At 30.5% G+C, this 23,779-nt stretch overlaps 1 protein-coding gene and 1 pseudogene across 1 annotated transcript; one reads left to right on the forward strand and one right to left on the reverse strand.

Moving 5' to 3' along the window:
- Nucleotides 1–205: 205 nt before the first annotated feature.
- On the reverse strand, nucleotides 206–5,013 carry LOC129301316 (kinesin-like protein KIN-14A; annotated as a pseudogene).
- Nucleotides 5,014–19,494: 14,481 nt separating this feature from the next.
- On the forward strand, nucleotides 19,495–23,736 carry LOC129301317 (MADS-box protein JOINTLESS-like). The gene is made up of 7 exons (XM_054939889.1): nucleotides 19,495–19,956; nucleotides 20,064–20,272; nucleotides 22,458–22,547; nucleotides 23,191–23,241; nucleotides 23,316–23,415; nucleotides 23,499–23,540; nucleotides 23,689–23,736. Exons 2-7 carry the CDS (start codon nucleotides 20,091–20,093, stop codon nucleotides 23,734–23,736), a joined length of 513 nt encoding a protein of 170 aa, XP_054795864.1. The 5' UTR covers nucleotides 19,495–19,956; nucleotides 20,064–20,090.
- The last annotated feature ends 43 nt before the right edge of the window (nucleotides 23,737–23,779 follow it).

Here is a 23,779-nt window from a genome sequence, read left to right on the forward strand (position 1 = left end):
TTAAAAGAACATTGCCGAACTTAGTAAAAATGACACCACAAAAACTAAAGATTAACATAAAAGAAGCATCAGCGCATTAACATGCCTGATAATAGGCTAGACATTCCCCTGGTTAAGTTTCAAGCAGGCAAATAATGAAAAGAAAATTATAAACTAAAACAACATGCTGAATTCACCTAAAAGGAGACAGGGAAAAGAGGCATACGCTGAAAGTGACTTCATAACATGAAGCAAATCTGTTACACGTTCCCCACTATCATCTTCTGTTATTAAACCTTCACTTCCAGCCAAGTCAACAAGAGAAAGTTTGCTATATGAGTTTTCATCAGTGATCAAATTCTTACATAAAATGTGTACGGTGACAATCCTGTCAAGGTAGAACATGAAATCCATATGACTGAATTAGTGTAAGCACTCACATAAACATTACAAAGATTAGAGACTAGGTTACAACCTTTGTGTAATAAAATACAAAAACTGCTTCTAGTTACACATTAAGATTAAGATGTTAATTTATCTTTAACATTTTCCATGTTTCCAACAATACCAATAATTTGTTTTGTTAAGCATTCTTAAATGTTTTTAACCCAGATATCATGTCTCATGAATGAATGAGAAATGAGAGAAAAGGATACCATGGTCTTCAAAGGAAAAGTGAAGGCAGCTAGACAAATTAAAAATAAAAATAAAAGTTAACCAGACTCATCAAATTACCTTGGGAACATCAAATCCGTAACACCTTAATGAAACCAAGAAAATGATCCAGTTCAAATGTACTTGAAATGTACAAACTCAGATTATCCATATCTCCTATTTAATAAAATCAAAAACATGCAGAAGAGGAAGGATACCCAATGGGTCCCAGTGATTAGAGTTTTTCTAGAAGATATAGACAGGGGAGTAAGAGAAAAGTAGGTGGCGTGGAAGTTTATGTAACTAAACTTGACAGCAAGTATGGAAGTAGGGAACACATAGAAGATAGACAGGTGAGGCTAATAAATTCATTTAGAGAGGCTCTTTTGGGGATAAAATGGGAGAAGACGGAGAGGGGATGGCTGGATAAGGAAGAAGGAAATAATCGGGGCATCTTGGAGAGAGATACCTTGCAAGTCAAAGGCCTAGTATTTATCTTATTGCATTCCTTTGCCCATTTCAAATTTGCTTTACAGTGTTTTATTGCTGCATTTTTTTTTTTATTTTTCTAGTAGTGCTGCTCTGAATCTTTTTCATATAACAGTTGATTGCTTCTAAATACAACAGGAACCAATTGACCCAGACTTTTGGGAGAGACATAATCTAAAAGCCAGCTCGTAAGGTTTGAAGAGCCCAAGATCCACATAAATCCCACATTGGAATCCCATATTACCAATGTCTGACTCAAAGTCCTATACCTGACAGTGGTTCCTAATATTCCACCATGCTTAATGGTCCGCAAAACCATACGAGCTGGTTTTGTGCTAGCTTTCTAGCCTCAGGCTAACGTTGTAATACCAATATCACCATCTAAGTAGCACAATTGCAGCTGGAAATAGTGGAAAGCTTTAATACCCCATCACTAATTCATGGGGTTGGAGAGCCCAAAGTTCATATAAATTTCACAATAGAATCCCAAACTTCCAATGTGGGGCTCAAGTCCCATACCTAGCAATTGGGTCAAGAGAACTTCACTAATTGGCTTGGTCTAATCAAAAGCAAGCCAAAGCCAAAAATATTTAATAAGGCAGATTAGGACCAACAGACCAAAAATTCCTAATAATTTTGCTATAAGTTTAACGCACCTGCATTGAACAGCAACAGACAAAGCTGGTAAAGAACAGGTCAGCCTTTGTTTATATTATTGCAGTATTGCCAAAAGTTATGCTGGTGAAAGCATGTTACATAGATGTTTACCATGCAATGTAAAACAGGAAAAATAAATCCACAGTATACTTCAATCATCAATAATGCGGGCAGGGAACTCGGACCGTACAAATGAGAGACATTAGACTTCAATACATCATTTCCACGACTCTCAAATGCAGCTTTCAAAGCCCTAGAAAACTCCACAGGGTTATTAACTTTTTGCTGCACCAGTTCAACAGAACATTCCGTCGATCCTAAGTAAAGCTTGGGCATGTTTTTCCCCATATCCAGTAGCAGGTCCCTGGTCTGCAAGCACACGAGAAAAAACCATGAAAGCCTTAACAATCCTATCTCAGGAGGGAAAAAAAAGAAAGAAAGAACCAAACCACAATAAAAAAAAAGAATAAGGAAAAGGAAAGGAGAAAGTCCCAGGTGACAAGAGAAAGAGACCTGTTCATTATAGAGCTCAAAAACTGTAACAGAGAATTCATATAGAGAGTGCAAGTGGAATCTGAGTTGGCTAAATCAAACAATTCAAAACAACGAGCATACAAACCTCGATCATAGCTAGATCCTTCCTGCAAAAGAAGAATGACATCAATAAGCAATTCATGAGGCAAAAATTATTGTATCAAGAAGTAAAAGAGTGTTTAGAAAATAATTTATCATATAATGGTCATAACAACCGTCAAGTCAACATTGAATTCAAGAGCCTCATCCAGCTTTTTTTCACTTTTGAAAGGGAGGGGCAGTGATCTGCACAGAGACTGAGCGAAAGAAAGATAGAAAGAAAAAACAACCATTGTGTGTGTCTTTCCAGAGTGGGTTTGTCCATAAGCAAATAATGAAACATTATATCCATCCAAAGCTGACTGTACCAGAGGCTGAACGTCACTAAACAATTCGGCTGTAAATAGAACCAAAAAGGTTACATACACAAAAACACAACTTCACCAGGGTTTGCAAACAAAAATGATAGTAATACAAGACAAGATGATACCACCTTGTCCAACATGAGGCCCATACACTCGATCAAGTTCAAAATCTTTCTTGGAGTTGGACAACGATTCATCACCAGTATTTACACGGATGGTACAGTCATCTGGAAATTCAACAGCTGAGGGCCCTTCATATTCAAACAAAGGTCTTGCACGGCAAAATATACGAATGTTTCCTGCAAATAATGATATTACTATTCATTTTGTAGTTATATAGATCTTTCAGGTGAGTGAAGTTATATATTTGGACATAGGTAAAATATAAAAATTCCATTATCCACTTACCTTAAGTTCCAGGTAATACATGACATCATGAAAAGTAAAATCCGTCAAACAAAGAAAAAGTAAATATAGGGACGTTGCCACTAATAAGGACAACTCCTAGATAGCAATTACCTTTAGATGTCAATAAGTCGTTGAATAATCTCCTCTTCTCATTTATCAACAGCGGTATTCTTGCTTCAGTTTCAAGGGCAGCTTGGTCTAATATTCACATAAGGAACACAGAATAAAAAAATTAACAGAAAAACATCAGCAGAATAGCTATTCTAAGAACAGATGAGATCAACGTAAGAACTTTTAATTTTCACACAACTTCCTCCACATAAGGAACAAAATATATCTGAAAGATTAAACCGCCACATTTATTTCCACATAACATTAAGATTCAACCATTTAGGAGGGAAAAATGACTCGAAACATAACTTTACAGAACAACTTTATGCTGCCACTGAAATCAAATGACCAAATCAAACACAAGACTTGACAGGAAAAAAGATTAATCCTAAAAACTTCTGTGTGTCTACCAAAAAACTTTAGCTGTGGCAAATAAATTCTTACCTAGCTTGCAGGTTTTGCCAGAAAGGACACCAAGATATCGAGTAACTCGATCAAGCTTTGCATTGGAATATTCCTGAAGTTCACCCATTTCTTGTCTCAACTGCAAGTAGTCTTCTCTAGCAAGCTGTGCAAAATTTCTGATGTGATTGTTAAACTAGGCATAAATATAGCATGATCCACAAACGATCTGCTAGGACACATGTCAAAATAACCATTCAAAGCAATACGAATTGCTTGTAAGAATACACTTGTAATTTTGATAGCATAAAAGATATTCAAAAGTAGCCTCTTCTAGCCAGCACAAGACTGAATCCCAAGTGAAATTAATAATTAATAAATAAATAAAATAACTATAGTACTGAATCTTATACGTACATGCAATTGCTGAAAGAGTCAGCACCTAAAATTGCATACAAAATGCTATGACGCTGACTTTATTAAGCATTCCATGAGAATTGATGGCAGAGGATATCTTCATTCCTTACTGTCTACCTTCCACATCCCGCTGCCCAACACTGTTTGCATACAAGTGGAAGTGGCACGGTCACAGAATTCCATCATCTAATGCACACTAATTTCTCAGAATAATTTAGTTGGCGCGGAACCGACATTACCCAGATATTACTTCGCACCTAGTGGAAGGTAAAGCTAAAACTAACTCGCAGCATGCAGTCCAAATTCCTCACCGTAGTAATCATATATATGAAACCGGAAGTCTCCTCTTATCATCACTGATAACCACCACATCTCATGAATACAGGCACTGCCATAAGAACAATGGCATTGAAGTAGGAACAACAGAAACCTCTCCCCAAAAGTAAGCCTTCATATTTGAACAAGAGAAATAAGAACGACACTCTATACATGGAAAGAAACACATTACCTTGACTTTATCTCTCAATCGCTGAACCTTGGATGCCATGGAGAGTCTGGAGAGCTCGGAATGTGGAAGAACCGAGGACGTCGAGATGGAGTACCTCCTCGTCAACGGTGAAGTAGGTATCCGATCGTCACGGCCAAATAAAGGCGGAGGCGACGACTTCCATGGCTCGAACCCACCCACATCCCAACTCCACCGGTTCTTTTGTTCCGCCATAGGCTTGCTCTGTGAGACCCTGAGCTCTTCCCGCCGAGCCCAGTCACTGCTGAGATTTCCTCTAAATGTAGAATGATAGAGCATACATTGAAAAGTCAAAAATTACTCAACGATTCCTATAACAAAACTCCTCAATCCCTGAATTTTTCTGTCATCTCTTGGCACTGGCTGTGCTTTTCCTCTTCTGAGCTCAGAGATGGAACAGGACAGGAGGGAGGATGAGGCTGGTTGAGTTGCGTGGAGAGAACGGCGCCGTTTACAACATACTTGTGATGTGACTTTATTTGCACACCAAAAAATTTGCTTAAATTATATTTATAAGTTATTTTTATCAACTTTATTAATATTAATATAATAAAAATATAAAAATAAAATAATAAAATTTTAAATATAATACTTAAATGAAAAATAAAAAATAAATAAATAATAATATTATTTTTTATGTCATTCTCCCTTTTACTTTTTAAAAATAATTTAAAAATTTTAATTTAAAATAAAACAATCCTACCAACTAATAATTTATAAAGTGAATTAAATTATATCTCTAAAAAATAATTAATATATTTTGACAAAAAAATGATTAATATTTAAAATTGGAGGAATATATATTATAAACTTTCTACGTTCTTTTAAAGAGATTTAGCTTTTAAGTTATAAAACATTTGAGAAATTTCATTGAACAAGTCTATCTCAATATATTATTAACTTTTTATTTAATTTTCATTTCCCTCTTATTAATATATTAAATAGAAAGTATTTTTAAAAATATATTCTTTTATTTTTAAAAAAAGATTATTAAGTGTATTTATTAAAATTCATTGATATATAAAATTTTATCTAAAAATATTTAGGTTAATGAGCAAAATAAATTTCTGAACTCTTACTTGAAAAGTACCCTGAGCTCTAAAATCTTAAAATATACAAAATAAATTCTAAACTTTTAAATTCATAGCAAATTAAACCCTACCTTTTTCTTTTTTAACGCCATTATTGTTTATCGTGGGTCTCAGTTAATTAGCATCACAAACCCTGAACTATTACATGAATAGCATTCTAGACCCTAAATTTAAAAATTTGAGCAAATTACTCCCACTATTTATATCTAAAATGTTAACTATTATATAAATTAAATTAGTCTCAGCGTGGTTTGCCGTGGTGAATGTATCATTCACTATGGCAAACGATCCATAATTTTATAAAATGATTTTTTTGCCTTTTTTTACAAAATTTTTTAAATGATTGGTATCTCATACTTCCGTAAAATCTTATGATATTTAAACCTTTTTGCAAATAGGATCCCAAGTGTAACAACCCTCCTGGGTCACCACTGCCTCTCCAGGGTCTTTTCCCAGGCGCTGGACAACACACATGTCACCACATGATTGCCGGCTTTCCCACTGGTGGTACAGTGGTTATTCCTCACCCCACCCTCACGGGGGTCTTTTGGGACCTCCCCAGACTCGAACCTTCAACCTCTACCACCTTAACGAAGTTGAGACTAAGTCTGGTACCATTGAGTCAACTGTAACACCTTCAAAAATACAAACTAATTTTTCGTAAATTATTAAAACCATTATCATGGTAGAAAATTTTCTTACCATGATACATCCAAGACATAACACAAGTCTTAAAATATCCAAAAAGGCAATTAAAACCATGAGGGACAGACATAATCCTCATGGTCATATAAATACTTTTAATAAAAAGGATTAGAGTTTACATGCTTCACAAAGAAGATATGTCCTAAGTTGGCACAAGATACATTGTATAATCCAAAATAAGAGGCAACGTAAAAGATAGTGTCTCATACACCATAGTTACACCTCTGGTGTTTTCTCGGCCGGACTCGCTCCTATAAAAATATTAACCACGGGGAATGAGACTTAAAAGTCCCAATAACCAAAAATTAATATGTAATGATGTATGCGGATGTAACTACTCATGCGATTGCTAAGTGGGCACACAAAACATTTAACCAAATAATATTTTCAAACAAACCGAATAAGTATTTAATTGCATAACTGCACCTTATATCCTCCTTTCACCATGCTCGGACGCCAAATCACCAGGCCAAAGGTGAGTTGGACCAAGCGACACGCCACTCATTGGGTCCAATGAGGGCTTACCACGTGGTAATAATTAACCAAACAGAAATTCCCATTAACACCATACATTAAAATACCCTGACAAGTCATGCATCATTCAAATATCCAAATAGGAATATATCCGAACAATAATATCTTATCATGATAAATAAAAATAAATTTTTAACCCACTTGGCAATAATTTCAAACAAGTATATACAGTATTTATTTTCAATAATTCATAATTTTTCCAAACAACAAAACAACACATAACCATTCACAAACACACCCATCACAACACATTAATAATGGTTACCTTGTGTCTTGAATAACAAGTTCCCCTTCACACTCCTTTTTCATCACCATCTTTGTCAATATAATCTACATAATTATTTCACAATACTATATATTAATTTTACATTAAAATAAATAACTCTAATTTAAATAGTTAGAAAGTCTTAGATCTATAATCCATATTAACACTAATTTAAGATTTATGCCTCATTTAACTTTCCAAATTCTTTTCTAAAATTCTCGTACCCTAATAAACTATTTTTTTTATTCTCAAATCACTTCTAGTATCACAATTTCATCCTTCTATATTCTAAAAATTCGTCCAAAAATAAATTAAATTTTAAAATTATCCTGAAGCCTCAAATCACATTTCTATAACCTCAAAAATACCTATTCATACTTAAATAAATATTTAATAATCATAGGTTTATCCCTACATCTCATATTCCACATAAATTCAACCATATAGATCTAGATTTTAATTCAAAAATTCTTAAACATGAGTTTCAACCTCAAGAAAATATTCTATAATATTTATTATATCCCTAAGAGTTTTAACCTATATTTTTAATCCATCATATCATCAGATTAACTATCCTATAGAAAAATTCTAATCAAAATGTTTACTCTATCCTACAAAATAATCATATCACTAGAAAGCTAATATTATTTAGAAAATAACTATAAAATTAATTTTGTAATTAAATAAATTTTTAAATGCTAATCTAAACAGGAAAGCTAGAACATACCTGAAGAAAAAGAAAATAATCCCCCTTGCGAGAAAACGCCAAGCAACGTGAGAGGAAGAGAGAAAAATAATATAAAAATGGGATTGTGAGTCCCAAAATTATATTAAAAAAAACTATAGGTCTGAATTTAATTATTTAAACCTTTGGGCCATAAGTTGTAATTTTCTCTAAATTGTATCTTAGCCTCTCATGCTTCCTAATGCACACACCCCCTCCTTTTTATACATGAAGGCACCTCTTCTCTTCCCTCATCTAACTAATGTGGGACTTAGAAATAACAACCTTCCACCCCTTTTTTTTTGTTCCTTCTACCGTCTTTCTTTTTTTTAACACACACATAAAAAAAATTATTTATGTATTATATCTTAACTAAATATTGCTTATGTGGTTTTAAATTTAAATTTTTAAATTTAAATTTTTAAATTCATAATTAAATACCTAACCATAATATTATTTCTAAATAATCTCAAATAATATAAATTCTTATTATTATCATTTTTTTTCCTCAAAACCTAAATTTCACAATTTCTTTATTATATAAAAATCAGGATGTTACACCAAGCTCTCACCATTAAATAAATAAATGTTATTCAAAATAAAATTAAATTAGAGTTATAAAATATACAGAAGTATGAGATACCAATTATTTAAACAATATTCCCAAAAAGGGGCAAAAAAGTAATTTCATAAAAGTATGGTTCATTTGCTATGGCCATAAATGTATTCACCGTGACAAATTATGTTGAGACTAATTTGATATATATAAACGGTGGAAGAAATTACTCGAAATTTTAAAATTCTATTCACGTAATAGTTTAGGATATGTGGTATTAATTGAGGCCCACAATAAATAGTCACAGTAAACAATAACAGTGTTAAAAAAATGATAGGGTTTAATTTGTTATAAATTTAAAAGTTTACAATTTATTTTGCACATTTTATAAGAGTTCGGATCTAAGTACTTTTCAAGCAAGAATTTAAGGTCTATTTTATTCAACAATTCAAAATATTTTATAATTTGAGAAGACCTGTGTATAATGCTTGTTCAGTTATTTTAACCAACGTGAGCCAGCCAGTGGCGCGGACTGAATTAAGAATAACGAAACCTTCCTTCTTGGCTTCAACGTGACGTTAGATTAACAATTGAAGGATAATTATTAATAATTAATTAATGATTAAATTTTGCTTTCGCAAATTTGCTTCCTAACCAACTTCTTGATCATGACTATCTGCCTGCTAATTGGCCCGGTGTGGTTAAAATGGTCCCTCGTGATAATCTAATCTAATGTGACCATGGCCAACAGTCTTTTAAATTTTGAACAAATCTAAATGACCCCACAATATCTTTGGTTTTTGCTTTTTGGCCTTTTTTGACCCAGCATTATCGTACACGTTTCAGTAAAGATAATTTCACCCGTATTTAATCTAATCAAACTTTAGATTTGATCCTTCGATGCCGTGCATGCTGGCGACCTGGGCAACCCACTATGAGGACAGTGCCAACCAAGTTTCATAAAGAAATGAGGTCAATCATATCATCCACCCAGGATTCAGGAGGCCTCGATGACTCGATCCCCGATATTTGTTCTTGCATCGTGCTTTAATAACAAGCTGATTTGTTTTAGGCCTTTCGCACTTTCATGGAGAATGAGGTCTCACTCACCCCAGTTTGCAAGTATAGTTGGTAATGAGTCAACCCACATGTCGCAGGTTGATCCACAATGGATTGTGTGTTTGGTAAGATGGATTGGCATAGCCCATATCATGCGTAGGTTGTAATTTTACCAGTCCGTCAATAAAAACATAATTTTTAAAATTTTTAAAATTATAAATTCACCTCTTCTTGTTTTTTTCAGTAAAAAAATATAAATTAAATTAATGAACTTTGAAATAGAATAAGGTTAAAAATCACCTTGTTGACAGGCCACTTTATAAAAAGGAATAATTCTTAATGGATCAAATTGAGAGAATAAGTTTATATTCATCATGTGAATCAAAATTCTTTTAAGGGTAATCTTTCTTTTGACATGCATTGACGGCAATTTCCCATTGTCCTATCATTTGCAATAATTATTAATAAAAGTTAAAGACAAAAGTTGTTAAGAGCAAGAGTTTACTTGCCAAATCTAATATTCACCCATGAGCAATTATATATTGTTTTTTCAAGGGTTAAATAAAAGGACAAACTAAAACTTTTTATTCATTATTCAAATTTTAGGCCTATCAATCCTACAATAAATGTAGTTTACAAGGAAGTTTTTCAAACTACAGCTTGAACAACAATAATTGAACCTCTTTCTCAAAAGACATGAATACATATTTTTGTGTCAAGGAAATTTGAACAAATTTCAGTTTTTTAACCAATCTCCATCTATCATTTATTCATCTAGTTCTATTTATAAGTCACTTTCAATATATTTTATCAGTATCAAGAAACATCTTAACACTTATTAATTTTGTCTTAACATTTAATAAGTTTTCAACTTTGCAATAATAATAAATAACATATTTTTCTCTAACATTTAGTGAAGGGTTAAAAAAAATTTATGATAAAAATTAATGACATAACTTATAAATAAGATAAAAAAATTTTATTTTTTTACTCTATAAATAGAACCAAAGGGAGTATGTTCATTGTCTTTTCTTTCGTAAATGTTATTGCAACGAAATCAAATTTCGCATATCAATTGAAGGAATCATAAGAAACACGTCTTCTATATAGTCAATATAACAAAATAATTTTAAAAAATTGTGCTAATCTCAAGCATAAATTAAGTAATGTTCCATTCAATGGTTTTTGCCGTCAATAAATGAACCTTCCAAAATATAACAGCAAATTGCTTTGGAGTAGAAAATAATAACTTTTTTAATTAGTCAACATTATTATTTAAAAATTTCATTCTTTTTTTAAATTCATTATTGAATTGTTATTAAAAATATATGTTAACAAATATTTGTTTAGTCTAATAAGATAATATTATTATTTAAAATAATAAGATGATATGATGTAAACTCTCATTTTTTGTTATGCACTTTCCAATAAAAAATAATAACAATTATTATTATGTAAATGTTTTTGACTTAAAGTACTTCTTTTTTTTTTGTCAAACCCATGCATCGCACAGGATTCACGCTAGTTTCCCCCTTCGGAGAAAACTAATTATTTAAATAACAATAAAAAATTTTACAACCAAGTCATACTTATTTTATCGCTTAAATATCAATTAACTTAATTTCGTGATCTTTTCATTTTTTTATCTTTATATGATTGATCAATAATATATAGATATGAATTAATAGAGAAGCCTTGTCTATCACTTTTCTTTTTGCCCTACTTTAATATTTTTGCTATAAAATTGATACTCTAATTTAAAATGTTAATTATTTTTTAAAAATATTATGATGATTTAAACTGTAACTATTAAATTACTATTCATAATACATTCAGTTCATATTACTTAAATATTTTGATCTTTGTATCTGTTTTTTTTTTATGTTCAAATTAAGATGATAATATAATATATATTTAACACTCTATAAATATGTTTATTTTTTAACTAAAAAATAATTAATTTTTTTGTTATTTTAATTAGTACTATTTTGAAAATAAGGTCATCTAAATTAAAAATGAGAAGCATTCTTATTCTCTTTCATATCATGCCCAATAGGTCGGTATTCTTTTTTTTTTTCTCTCTATTTCTTGTATTTACTTTTCAGTGATCAGGTGGTCCTCCTCCATGCTTATCATCGAGATTGAAAAGAACAGTGATAAAATAAGCATAAAATATTATCATATTTTTTCCAGAATCAAGAAACACTAGGAGAATAATATCATTTGATATCCTTACTTTTGCTTTTAGTTTTCTACGTTGAACCAAACATCTGGAACCTTTTGCAGTGTGCTTGGTACAGTGGAATGAATTATTGGAGATTGAGAATAGACATGTGAATAATAACGTTAATATATTGTTTAATATCTCAAGCATTACTTCTTCAATCTCATTTATACAGGACACATTTTAAAAATTTATTTAATTCTATTTATAAATTATAGTACAGCTTTTCAAACAATACATAAAAAATATTTTTAAAAATATTTTTATAAAAAAACAAAAATAATATGATATAATATTTTTATAAAAAACAAAAATAATATGATATATTTTTTAAATTTTTTTTATATAAGAACGTGTTTGAAAATTTTATATTGATATTAATAAAGTTAATAAAAGTGCATAAAGGGATCGCAAAGCATATGTTAAACTAATGCAAGGACATTTTTAAATTATCATATTTGATAGAGTAGAAATATAATAAGAATGTAAATGATATAACAACAATTGACCAAATTACCCTTCACAATAATATTATTCAACTAAAGAACCTGGGCAAATTTGGAATTGTGCACTGATGTCCAGAGTGAACAGTAACATTCCACCAATTTGTTGGAGGATTTTTCTCAAGTACATAAGCAATGTAATATAATTCATTCATATATTATTATTTCACTATTTTTTTCTATCATGCACATGCATTCTTTTATTGAAGTCAGATCCATTCGGGATAGTATTAAGTATTAAATTTAGTCATCTCTTCTAGTAATCCTTTGTGTTAGTTACTATTCTACTGTTTATTTATCCAATTCAGTCCATTCAGTTCCTATGGACCAAACATGCAAGGTTTTGGCAACATTGTTCACGGGCCATGCCAGGGATATTTTTACCAAATGATCCGCTTTTAAAAATAACTACAAATCTTGCACCCCAAAAATAATTAATTTAATTTGCTGCCATATTGTCTCAGAACCTGAACAAAATTTGACCCGTTGCATTATGCCACATGAAGTATTAGAATGACAAGTAAGGAATCATAAAAATGTTAATGTCAAATTAAGATATTTTTAATACTAATATTTCCAAATTCAATAATCCTTCTCCCATATTCTAATACTAAAGCTCTTAATTTAATATTAATTTTTTTGATAAGGTGGTTACTTGTCATTTTCCTATATTGTCATTCGCCCATGTAAGGTGGAATATCTGTGGTATGGGTGCATTAGATTAAATCAAAAAAGAAAGAAAGAAAGAAAAAATCCAATGACTCTTTTAACTAATGTTTTTTTTTATAGTAAAAGAGCATATTAGTCTCTAAATTCAAGAGTATTTGAAATTTTAAACACATTTTTTATATAATATTTTCTTTTAACTTTTAAGAATTGTACAATCTTATATTTACTTAACTATTAATTGATCAGAAAATGACAAAAAAAAAATAAAAATTGCAATAAAAAACTCAAAAATTATAGAAAATGATAAAAAAATTATTTTTTTGTGTAAATTTTGATGTTCTTCTCTGTTTTTCCTGATCAACTAATAGTCAAATTTAATTTTTATTAACCATAGAGGCTAAATTACATTGTTTTCATAAGTTAAATGAGTACATTGTATAAAAAATTAAGATTTCAGGCTCTCCTAAATCTATAATTTAGGGGTTAAATTGCTCTTTTATTCTTTTTTAATTATTGCACTAGTTAAAATATTAGTTCGAAAATTCATGATCCAAAATGGTAGTTGGGTTCCAAAATATTCCATGACAAGAATTTTTAAAAATAAAATAAGTTGTAAATATTAATTCAAACAATTATAAATTAAAATTCTAGTTATAACATGAAACTTAATTTGAAATTTAAATATTTTGTTAGTTAATAATTGAAATCTCTACATTTATAATTATCTAAATCAATGTTTTCAATCAATTTTAAGAAAATTCTGTCAAGCACTTAGTTGTTATTAATTAAATATTTTAATATCTAAATGCTATTATCCCTTAATTAATAATAATCAAGTTTTTTCATCATACCAATAATAAATTATTAACGCTTAACAAACTTAATATATCTTCAATCCTACACACACAACTAGAGACAGCCGCATGCAATGCACGGGTTTTCCAATGTATCGCGAGCAAAAATACATCTTCACACTACATTGATCAAAGTGAGTGTAATTTTTTTTTTCCACAAAGTGAGTGTAATTTGTTACTAAGAAATGTTTGATCAAAGAGCATCCCATGCTGTTGTGATTTTTTTTATGTAACATTGTCTATAATTTAAAGGTTGAAAGGCTTGATTCTCTGAAATATTTATTTGGACACAACATTAGTAGTTGTCGCCCTTGGTTTCTTATCATCACCATCCACCAAAACCTCAAGGCTATCAATAATTCCAACGCTTGACACTGCCACATATGGTGGACCACGTGCGTGTGAGCACTACTAGTCTTGGCAAATAGAGTCAAAGTTGTTTGTAACTATTGACTTTGATTTTTATTTATTATTATTGCAAAAGAAAGTATAATTAAGAATTATCATTTTTGCATGCAAGAAATCACCTATTTTAATGAGTTTATGTTCATTATGCGCAGAGGTTACTTATATTTTTTGAGAGTCAATTTGATAAAATAAAAGTTAGATGGATTAAATATAATAAAAACATCTTTTAACTATATAATTACCAAAATGGACAATTATTTTACTACACTGTTTTGAACTTCTAAAATGATATATAGACTGAAATAAAGAAAATCTCCTGAAATACATATGCTTTCTAGTGTTCTATACAATTCACTTTCTAAAAAATTGACCATCCCTTTTACAAGTCATTTTAGATGGAAAGATAAAGCATTAATTATTTTTTTAAATGAATAGAGTGAACGATTACATATAAAATATTTTTTAAATCAATATATTTAATAAATATAAATTAAATTATTTTATAAACCACTGTTTAATTTTTTTCTTAATTTTAGTAGAATTAATTTATGTTTTGACACTTCTGCAATTTTTTTAAATATTTAATCTAAGATACATGAAGAATTACTTATTGTTAATTATTAATTATATTCTTCTTATAATAGTCACTGTCTTCCTGCTTTTAATAAAAAGTGAGGACTAAAATGTTTCATTTAAACCATCCTATTAGGTGCTAAGCACAAGCCTAGTGTTGACCCCTACCCACCCGCATCTGAATTGTTGCGCTATCTTCACGCTGCCTTCCTCATTCATCCCGTCCGACAGAAGTGTCTCGGTTCTTGGGTCCTCATTCCCCTAATTAAATTGTAGTTATCGGTTTTAGGTTCTTTTATTATTTTGAGAAATTCAAAACCACTCCAAAAATTTATTTATAAGTAATTCTCTTTCTATTCAAAATTATAAAATATTTTTAATTAAATTTTAATTTTAATAAAATAATTATTTACTTTTAAATTAATCTTATTTTTTATATTTATCTCTCTTAATACTTTATAATAAATATAAAGTCATTATCAATAGGTGTACTTTTGAAAAAAATAATTACACCTTAAAATACTAAAAATGCCTTACATTTTTAACATCTAACTCCTTAAAAAATGCTTTATATTTTTAATGGAGGGAGTAACTTATAATAGTTTTTATTTACAAACAAATTTATATTTCTATTTTAATAATTTTTACATTTGTCTTTATTTGTGATAATTTTTTTGAATGATCCTTAAATATGATTCTTTCTACTATTATTTTAGTATCACAAAAAAAATTACATGCTTAAAATATCTTTTCAATTTTTATAATAAACTATTAGAGGTTGAAACATGGTGCTCCAAACTTTTTAAATTTCATATTTCTCATAATCAAATGATTAAATGATTTATATATTACGTTATTTTTCTATATATCATTAACATTAATATTTGAGGTTAAATTTTGGCCAACAAAATTGAAGTTTGAAGAATCTTTAGAATGTTGAAGGAGAAAACATAGGGTCATTTATTACAAATTTTTTTGGCCAATAGCGCCATCTATTTTTTAAAGAATTCATTTGTGAAAAAATATAAATTAAATTAAAAAAAGAAGCATTTAGCCCTGTATTTTTGATTCATTTTTTAGTTTAGCTTGTTCAATTTAATGTCTCATACTTCATCCATTTAATTTGTTGGTCTTTAAACTTTTAAAAATTATAGGAAAAACTAACAGACTGCTTAAATAATTACAACTTTAAAAATTAGATTGCATTGAACAAGAATTTAGTTCTGGATTATAACAAAATAAAATTTTTTGAGACCGAAAGATAATTTTTTTTGATTAAATTAAAGAAAGAATCATAACTAGCTCTCACATCAAAAATAATTATTATAAAATTGATTAACTACTGAACTAAATTAAAAAAAATCTTAAAAAGATAGTTGAAAAGACAACTTCAAATAACAGTGTCATTCAGAGCCTTATATTAATATTGCACGAACGAGTATCGATCAGTTAATATTAATATTTAAAATGAAATATCTAATTTGAACATTATGTAAAAACATAATATGTTACATTATTTTGGCGAAAGTAATAAATTTGATCATGGATTATTTTTTTTAAAACATCTGATAATTAAAACTATCAAATAGTGTGAAACAAATTCTTAATTTTAAAAAAAACAAAACTCAGTAGCTTATCATTACTTTAATCGACGGACGTTATGTGAAGCCCACAAATGATTTGTGGCATTCCACGTCATATGTGCAAACATGTAAATTTAGTCATAAATTATTTTTCTAAGAGTATTGAAAAGCCTCTCATATAAAAAATGGAACATCTAATACCTTTCCATCAATTTTGACTAAATATTATTTATTTTCATACTCATGAAATCTATAATGTGTTAATCTCTTTAATCTCTTAATCTTCGTTTCTTGTCTTAGTTCAAGAAAAAGAGGCTTAAAGAGTTTTCATTTAAAAACATTCACAATAACGATGCTAATAAAGTAAAAACTTGATTTTATTATGCGTGGAAGAAGCTTGATTCTAATTTAATTTAACCATAATTATTTCTTTTATTTTGTTGGCATTATCTTTATGAATGTCTTCAAATAAAACTTTTTAAACTCCTTCTTTTTTATTTGAAATGAGAACGAAAGCAGAAAAATTGAAAAGATTAATTATAGTGGGTCTCATAAGTTTGACAATAAATAATGTTCAGTCAAAATTAAGAGGAAGATGTTGGACAATCTGTTTTTTTATAATAGAGACTACTCAGTACTATTTGAAAATAATTTATAGTTAAATTTATACCTTCACATATCATTTGTAACCCGCATATATTCATTAGGTGAATTTTACAGTGAGTTACTAAATATTTTTATTTTAAAAATAAAAATTTATTTTATATTATTTAATAGTTTAAATTATCAAATGCTCATAGGAAAAATAAATGATTAAATTTACATCTTTATTCAATTATTTTCATGCAGGAGACATGTGAGAAGGAAGGAGGGATGAAGGTGAACGAGAGGAAATTGCGACACAACCGCATCCTCGTAAAAGCGAGTTGTCGTTCTCATTCGATGTCCCTTCCAAATAATCTCTGTGTTAAAAATATAAATCAAAATATTTTTTAAAATTTTCATATTTAAAATATAAATATTTTTAATATTTTAAAATGTAATTATTATATTTTTTAAAATATTTTTAATAAATAAATTATTTTATATTTATTTTAGAATAAAATATTTTTATTAATATAGGTAATATAAAAAAAGAATATTAATTTTAAAATATAAAATTTTATTAAAAATATTTTATAATTTTTTTAATGAAGGGGTAACAATATGGCCTTAAGTCTACGGCTGCACTCTGCGCTACGTCAGAGGCCAAGCTTACCTCCTCATTTGTACGGATCATTGATACTTGCATGTTTACCTTTTAGGCCTCATTTGATATGATAGAAAAGTTTTTGATAGAATCGGAATCGGAATTAGAATTGGAATCGAAATCAGAATTGAATCGGAATTGAATTGAGTTTAAAAGTGTGTTTGGTATGAAGATGGAATCATGATATAATTTTAATAAGTATATGTATTTAAAATATAAAAAAAATCAAAATATCCTTTATTTTATTTTTTTAATGAAAAATTTAACAATAAAAATAAAGAATGTACTTTTAAAGCTCAAATACCTTTTATTTTATTTTTTTAATGACACATAAGCCAATTTCATGTTGAGTTAGTGGATTCCATGGTCTCTACAATGGAATTGGATTCCATCAATTTTTGATGGAATCAGATTCCTTCAAGAAAGCAATTCTAGTACCAAACAAGCCAACTGAAGAATTCCATGTCCAATTCTATTTTTTTTTCACAATTCTGATGTACCAAACATGACCTTACATAGCTCGGGATTGGAATTCAACGGCACATTAAATGAAGCATTTTTTTTTAGTTCACAAGGAATGGGAATTTTAATTAATTCCAATTTAATATGTATTTTGTATTTATAACATCAACATTTTTAGAAATAAATTAATATTTAATTTTCAATTCATACTTCCTTTGTTAAAAATTATAAAACATTTTTTAAAAATTAAATATTAAAAATGTAAGGTATTTTTAGTCATTATTTTTTTAAAAGTGCCCTTATTGATAATGACTTTATATTTATTGTAGGATATTTAATAGGGATAAATATAAAAAAATAGTATGAGTTTGAAAGTATGTAACTACTTTATTGAGGGTGAGATTCGATTAAAAATACCTTATATTTTTTTAATAAAGAGAGTATTAGTTTTGTATAACTGTAATAGAATAGTGATCATCTACTATGTTAAAGTATTAAACGAAGTATTTATTTTGAATTTTATTGATCACCTTGTATAATTTAAAATATAAATTTCTTTTATTTTAAAATATAAAAATACTATAATAATGGCATATATAATAGGAAGAATTTTAGCAAAGAACTCTTATAAGGGTTTAACTTTAAATCTGGAGAATTTGAAAATATATTGCAAAACCAAAAGATTGAATTGAAACATGTCTTATAAATAAATAAATAAATAAAATTCTTCATACCTTATAAATACTTCCTTTATCTCATTTTAGAATATAGTTATTGAGACGATTTAATGTTCTAAAATATAAGATGTTTTAAAAAAAGTTTCATCAAAGATAACCGTCCCAATATTATCTCTCATGATTTTATTCCTCAAACATATTATTTCACTCAATCGCTCTCTTATTAATACTGAGTGTTTTTAAAAATTTTATAAAAAAAATAAGATTAGAAACCATTTCAATAAATAAATTTTATTAATATAAGTAATTTTACAAAAAAAATCAATAAATTAAGATGGATGATTAAAAAAATTAGTTAAGTATAATAATTATGTCTAAAATTAAAAATTCTAAATGAAATTATCCATGTAATTAACTAATTATAAAACAAATTACTTAATAAAAAATAAATATTAAGTGAGATAATTTTTAAAAAATACGATAAATATTTTTTGAAATTTTTAATTTTGCTTACAAATAAAAAATACATGGCAATTTTTTTAATTTTAAAAAAGGGAAGTATGAGTTTTTTTTAAAAGGACAAGGATGTCATTTGATAGTAAAAGGTCACTGAATTGTGATTGTGAATTCACATCCTTTCACGCGCGGAGGAGTCGATTGCGTTGAGAATGAGAGGTCGAGACCGGGAAGGAGTAGGGAATTTCCCTCACCAATTTTTCCCTCTCTTCCACATAAAAACACTTCCCCCAAACCCGCAAGCCTCTAAACTCTAGAAGCACATTCTCTATCTCCTGATTGGAGGCTTTTCCGTTTTGTCTATTTTTGCTCACTCACAAGCCTAACAGTAACAGCGACCAAAAACCAACAACAACGAGGCACCCACCCTCGCCTGCTTTGCCCTTCGTATTCCTTAATAAGGAAAGAAATTTCACCAACGACATCTCTCCTTCTCAAGTCGCCCTTATCCGCTTTCTCTATTTCCTTTCATCCATCCAAGTTTCTTCCTCCTGTCTCCTCTTCGATCCCCCAACACGCTCCTTCCGTAACTAGGGTTTCTCGTGAGTTTCTTAGCTAAATTTGGCTATATGCCTGCAGTTTTACCTCACCTTCTGTCCCTCTCCTATTAGGCCTGCACTTTTGCTTTTGCTTCACTCAAGGATATACCACAAGCTGCTTCTGTAGTCAATTCTTCCTTCAACCTTGGCCTTTGCTTTCTTCCTATTGTCTCTACTCTTTTAGGTGGGCTTCTTCTTCCGCTCTATGTTGGTTCGTTCCTTGTCTCGTTACTCTCTCTTGATACTGAAACTGTTTTCGGTTTTCCTTTTTTTTTTTTTTTCCCTTGCAAGTTTTGCTGGTGAGAATAAGGGAATCTAATGGCGCGGGAGAAGATTCAGATTAAGAAGATCGACAACGCTGCGGCAAGGCAAGTGACGTTCTCCAAGCGACGCAGGGGGCTCTTCAAAAAAGCTGAGGAGCTTTCTGTCCTCTGTGATGCGGATGTTGGCCTCATAGTCTTCTCCTCAACTGGAAAGCTCTCTGAGTACTCCAGCACAAGGTCTCTCTCTCCCCTCTCTCTCCCCTACCGTTTTTCTTGCAAAGCATGTCTCGAGATTGTTGGGTTTCGTTGCTTGGCTATTCGCATTGCCGGTAGTTTGTCTTTGTTGGTAATGTCTCGAGTTTCCAATAACCATAAGTTCGACCCTACATTAACAGAAGCAACATAGCCATCACCATCCCTAACTGGAGAGAGAGGAAAAAAAAAAGTGCTTTAATTTTTAAACGTTTGCGTGGAAGACGATGTATTATACCATGAACCTTATATTTTTCATTTAATATGTTTGGCAAATAAAACTGGAACATGAGCTGTCCTGAAGCTACAAAAATATGGCAAATCTGATATTGGTGAACCCTTGAAGATTTTAGTTTGGGGTCTTGAGTTGGAATGCCTGTACAAAGAAGCTATATAACATGGCAGGTCTAAGAAGGTTGTAAAATATTTATGTAATAAATACTTCTGAGTTCTGAAACATCTTGGTGCAATTACTTATCACACGCGATACTAGTTTCGGTCGTATTTGATTTCAACTTTTTTCTAGTTCATTGTATGGCGTCGTACATTTTTCTGCTGATTTGATGTTTTTTACACACGTCGATGGTCGCGGCTGGATGAAGAAAGAACATGACATTAATATCTGAGCATAATAATACATATTCGCAACCAGCCAAACAAGAGCTTGCCAGACAATATTCATAGAGCGTAGATAGCGAGGAAGCAACCAGAATTATATAACTTGTTAAGCTAATAAAGAAGCCTACTTTGATTAGGCCATTATTTGGGCCAAAAAAAAAAAATTAGGTTCGTTATGATATTTGCAGTAGGGGGAACTTTAATCACTTAGTTGAGACATATGCCTACGTTTCTTGTTTGATACATTTAGAAGGTACACAATGATGCTTCGCTTTCATTTTAATCTTCCTTTAGTGGTACTTATGTTCGGTAGCAAAAATAATTAGTGGTGGTCGAACGAAAGTTGCTATAGCTCAGCCATCTGCAATAATAATTGAACTTGGCTACCTTTACTCCTCTCCTTTTTTCCTTCTTGTTCGTGGTCCTGATAGAATATCGATGGATCATCTGCAGTGGATAGCAGTTGCCCGCATTTTTATCAAGTGCTTAGAATCCTAAAAGCCATTCAAAGGGAAGATTTTCTGACTGAAACATTGAAAAATGTGATTATAAATATAGTGGGAACGCTTGATGTGCAGTGCCCTTGTAGTTATGCATTATTAGCATCCATCACGTCTGCAGAAGAAGCAATTCACGGCCAATTTTTTTTAAATATTTTATTTATTTTAATGCATGTCAGTAGAGGTTTGAATCTGCTCCTACAGATTATCTTCAGGCTCTACGGACAGATCTGACGTGACCAAATGGCTTGCATTTCAGCACTTCCAAAGATGCATGATCTTAGCTATAATTCAATTGAGTTTGTCATTATGTCATGTAACACTATTATTCGTTGACTAATATATTTGTTCCGAATTATAATTGATATCCAATTTGCTTGTGTTCCACTTGGTTTGCCATCGTTTTCTACCAAACACTCCCTTGCCTTAAGTGATTATGCTTGAGTGCTCCCGGAATTTCCCGCTGCCTCAGCGTACATTTTGAAGCCACTTGAATCATTTATGGCAGATATTAAGTGATAAATTTATGAAAAGAAATGTCTCCCCATGTTAGGAGGGGGCGGTAGACGAAGGGAATATGATTTGGAGAGCTGAATTCAGCGGAATGCGAGGAGGGGAGAAGAATGGGGCATTACTGGCATAGATCTTAAGTTGTTCAAAATGTTGAAACGAATCTTATGGCACTGATTCAATGTCTAGATGAAGTATAAGTAACAGTAAAAATACGTATCTAAGAGAGGTTCGGGTTAGCGGTGGAGGGAAGAAATTATAATAATTACACTTACCTTGTGAATTAGAAGAGCCTGTATCTATGACTGGGTATTCTAAATGGAAAGCATGAATTTCGATGTCTGTTCTCCGTTTTTTGTTTTCGCAGTAGAAATGTAAATCTATATATTTTCCATCATGTTAAGGCGTCTTAGAGTAGTGTCTACTGTTCTTTTAGCGCCTCTTGGTTTTGTGCAAGTGGAACCTTAGTCAACATGCACCATGATTTGTCTTCTAACATGGGCACATCCCAGAATGTGACTATGATTCTTTGTCTTTTGAAGCATGAAGGAAATACTCGAAAGGTATCATTTGCACTCGAAGAACATATCACACCATGAACAACCGTCTCTTGAATTGCAGGTCCGTGTTCTGTGCTCTTATATATATGTTTAATGCCTGCAAAATATAATAATAGAAATTTGGGTTTGTGCAATACTGTAATCGTTAAAATGGAGCGATCGACTTCACGTTTGCATAGGTTATTATCTTCTTCTCCTTCTTCTTTTTAACTTATAATTGAAGATGCATTATTGTCCTTCATTAATTGACCTTTTCATGTCCATTTTAACAACTCAGCCATGGGTTTCCTGCGTTCAATTCAAACTATAAGCTATATGGTTGTACCAAATTCTGACATATTTCTGAAATTTTTGTTAGATCCGTTTCGTTAGAAAATATTTTTTCCTCATATTTTCTGCTGAACCAAATGCTACTCAATATTATTAAGGATTATTTCTCTCTTGGTATATAGTTAAGATTTTGTCCCAATCAAGTGGTGAATTCGATAAAAGGGGATAGTTTCTCCTTCATGGTTATTTATGATGGTAAAAAAAGAACCTTGAGGTTACCATAACTGGCGGAGAAAATGAAAAACGGCAAAATGAGCAGAAGGAAAATATATAGGAACTGATTTGGTCGTCATATAAACTCTTGCTCTGAAGGGCTTTTGATTTATGCTCCTTTTTATTTTCCTGCTTGAAGAGTGCTGTATTGTTTTGTAGCTAGTTGAGACAGCAACCGCACCAACTTGAGCAAGGAAGTTGCTGAGAAGAGCCGTCAACTAAGGTATATTCTCTCAGTTCCTTGAAGTAATTTCTTTGTCTTGGTAACTGAGATTAAAAGTAATTCGAAACGTGTAGGCAGATGAGAGGAGAAGATCTGCAGGGTTTAGATATCCAGGAATTACAGCAACTAGAGAGGTCTCTCGAATCTGGATTGGGCCGTGTAATAGAAAAGAAGGTCTCTTACTTCATCCTGCATTGTCCTCCTTAAATCATTGCCTTAATGGTAAATTTAGCTAAATCTTAAATGATTAATCTCAGGAAGAGAAGATAATTACTGAGATCAGTGATCTCCAGAGAAAGGTTAGTAACCGGTGATTATATGAAGTCTGTTACTGGTCACTTTTTTTTTTTCTTTTTTTGGCCAAGGGGCTGTTGTTGGTCTTTTGTTACTTGTTTGGTGTTTTATTTATTTCAATATGTGAGCTTATGTGTTAACCCTGAAACTCAGGGAATCGAGTTGATGGAAGAGAACGAGCTGTTGAAGCTTCAAGTATGAAATCCTTCTCTGTCACTCATCATTCTTGCTTTATGGAGAGACT

This window comes from Prosopis cineraria, unplaced genomic scaffold (assembly GCF_029017545.1).
Source record: "Prosopis cineraria cultivar Desert tree isolate PC_DT_omini unplaced genomic scaffold, ASM2901754v1 PC2044, whole genome shotgun sequence".
Classification (NCBI taxonomy): Eukaryota; Viridiplantae; Streptophyta; class Magnoliopsida; order Fabales; family Fabaceae; genus Prosopis; species Prosopis cineraria.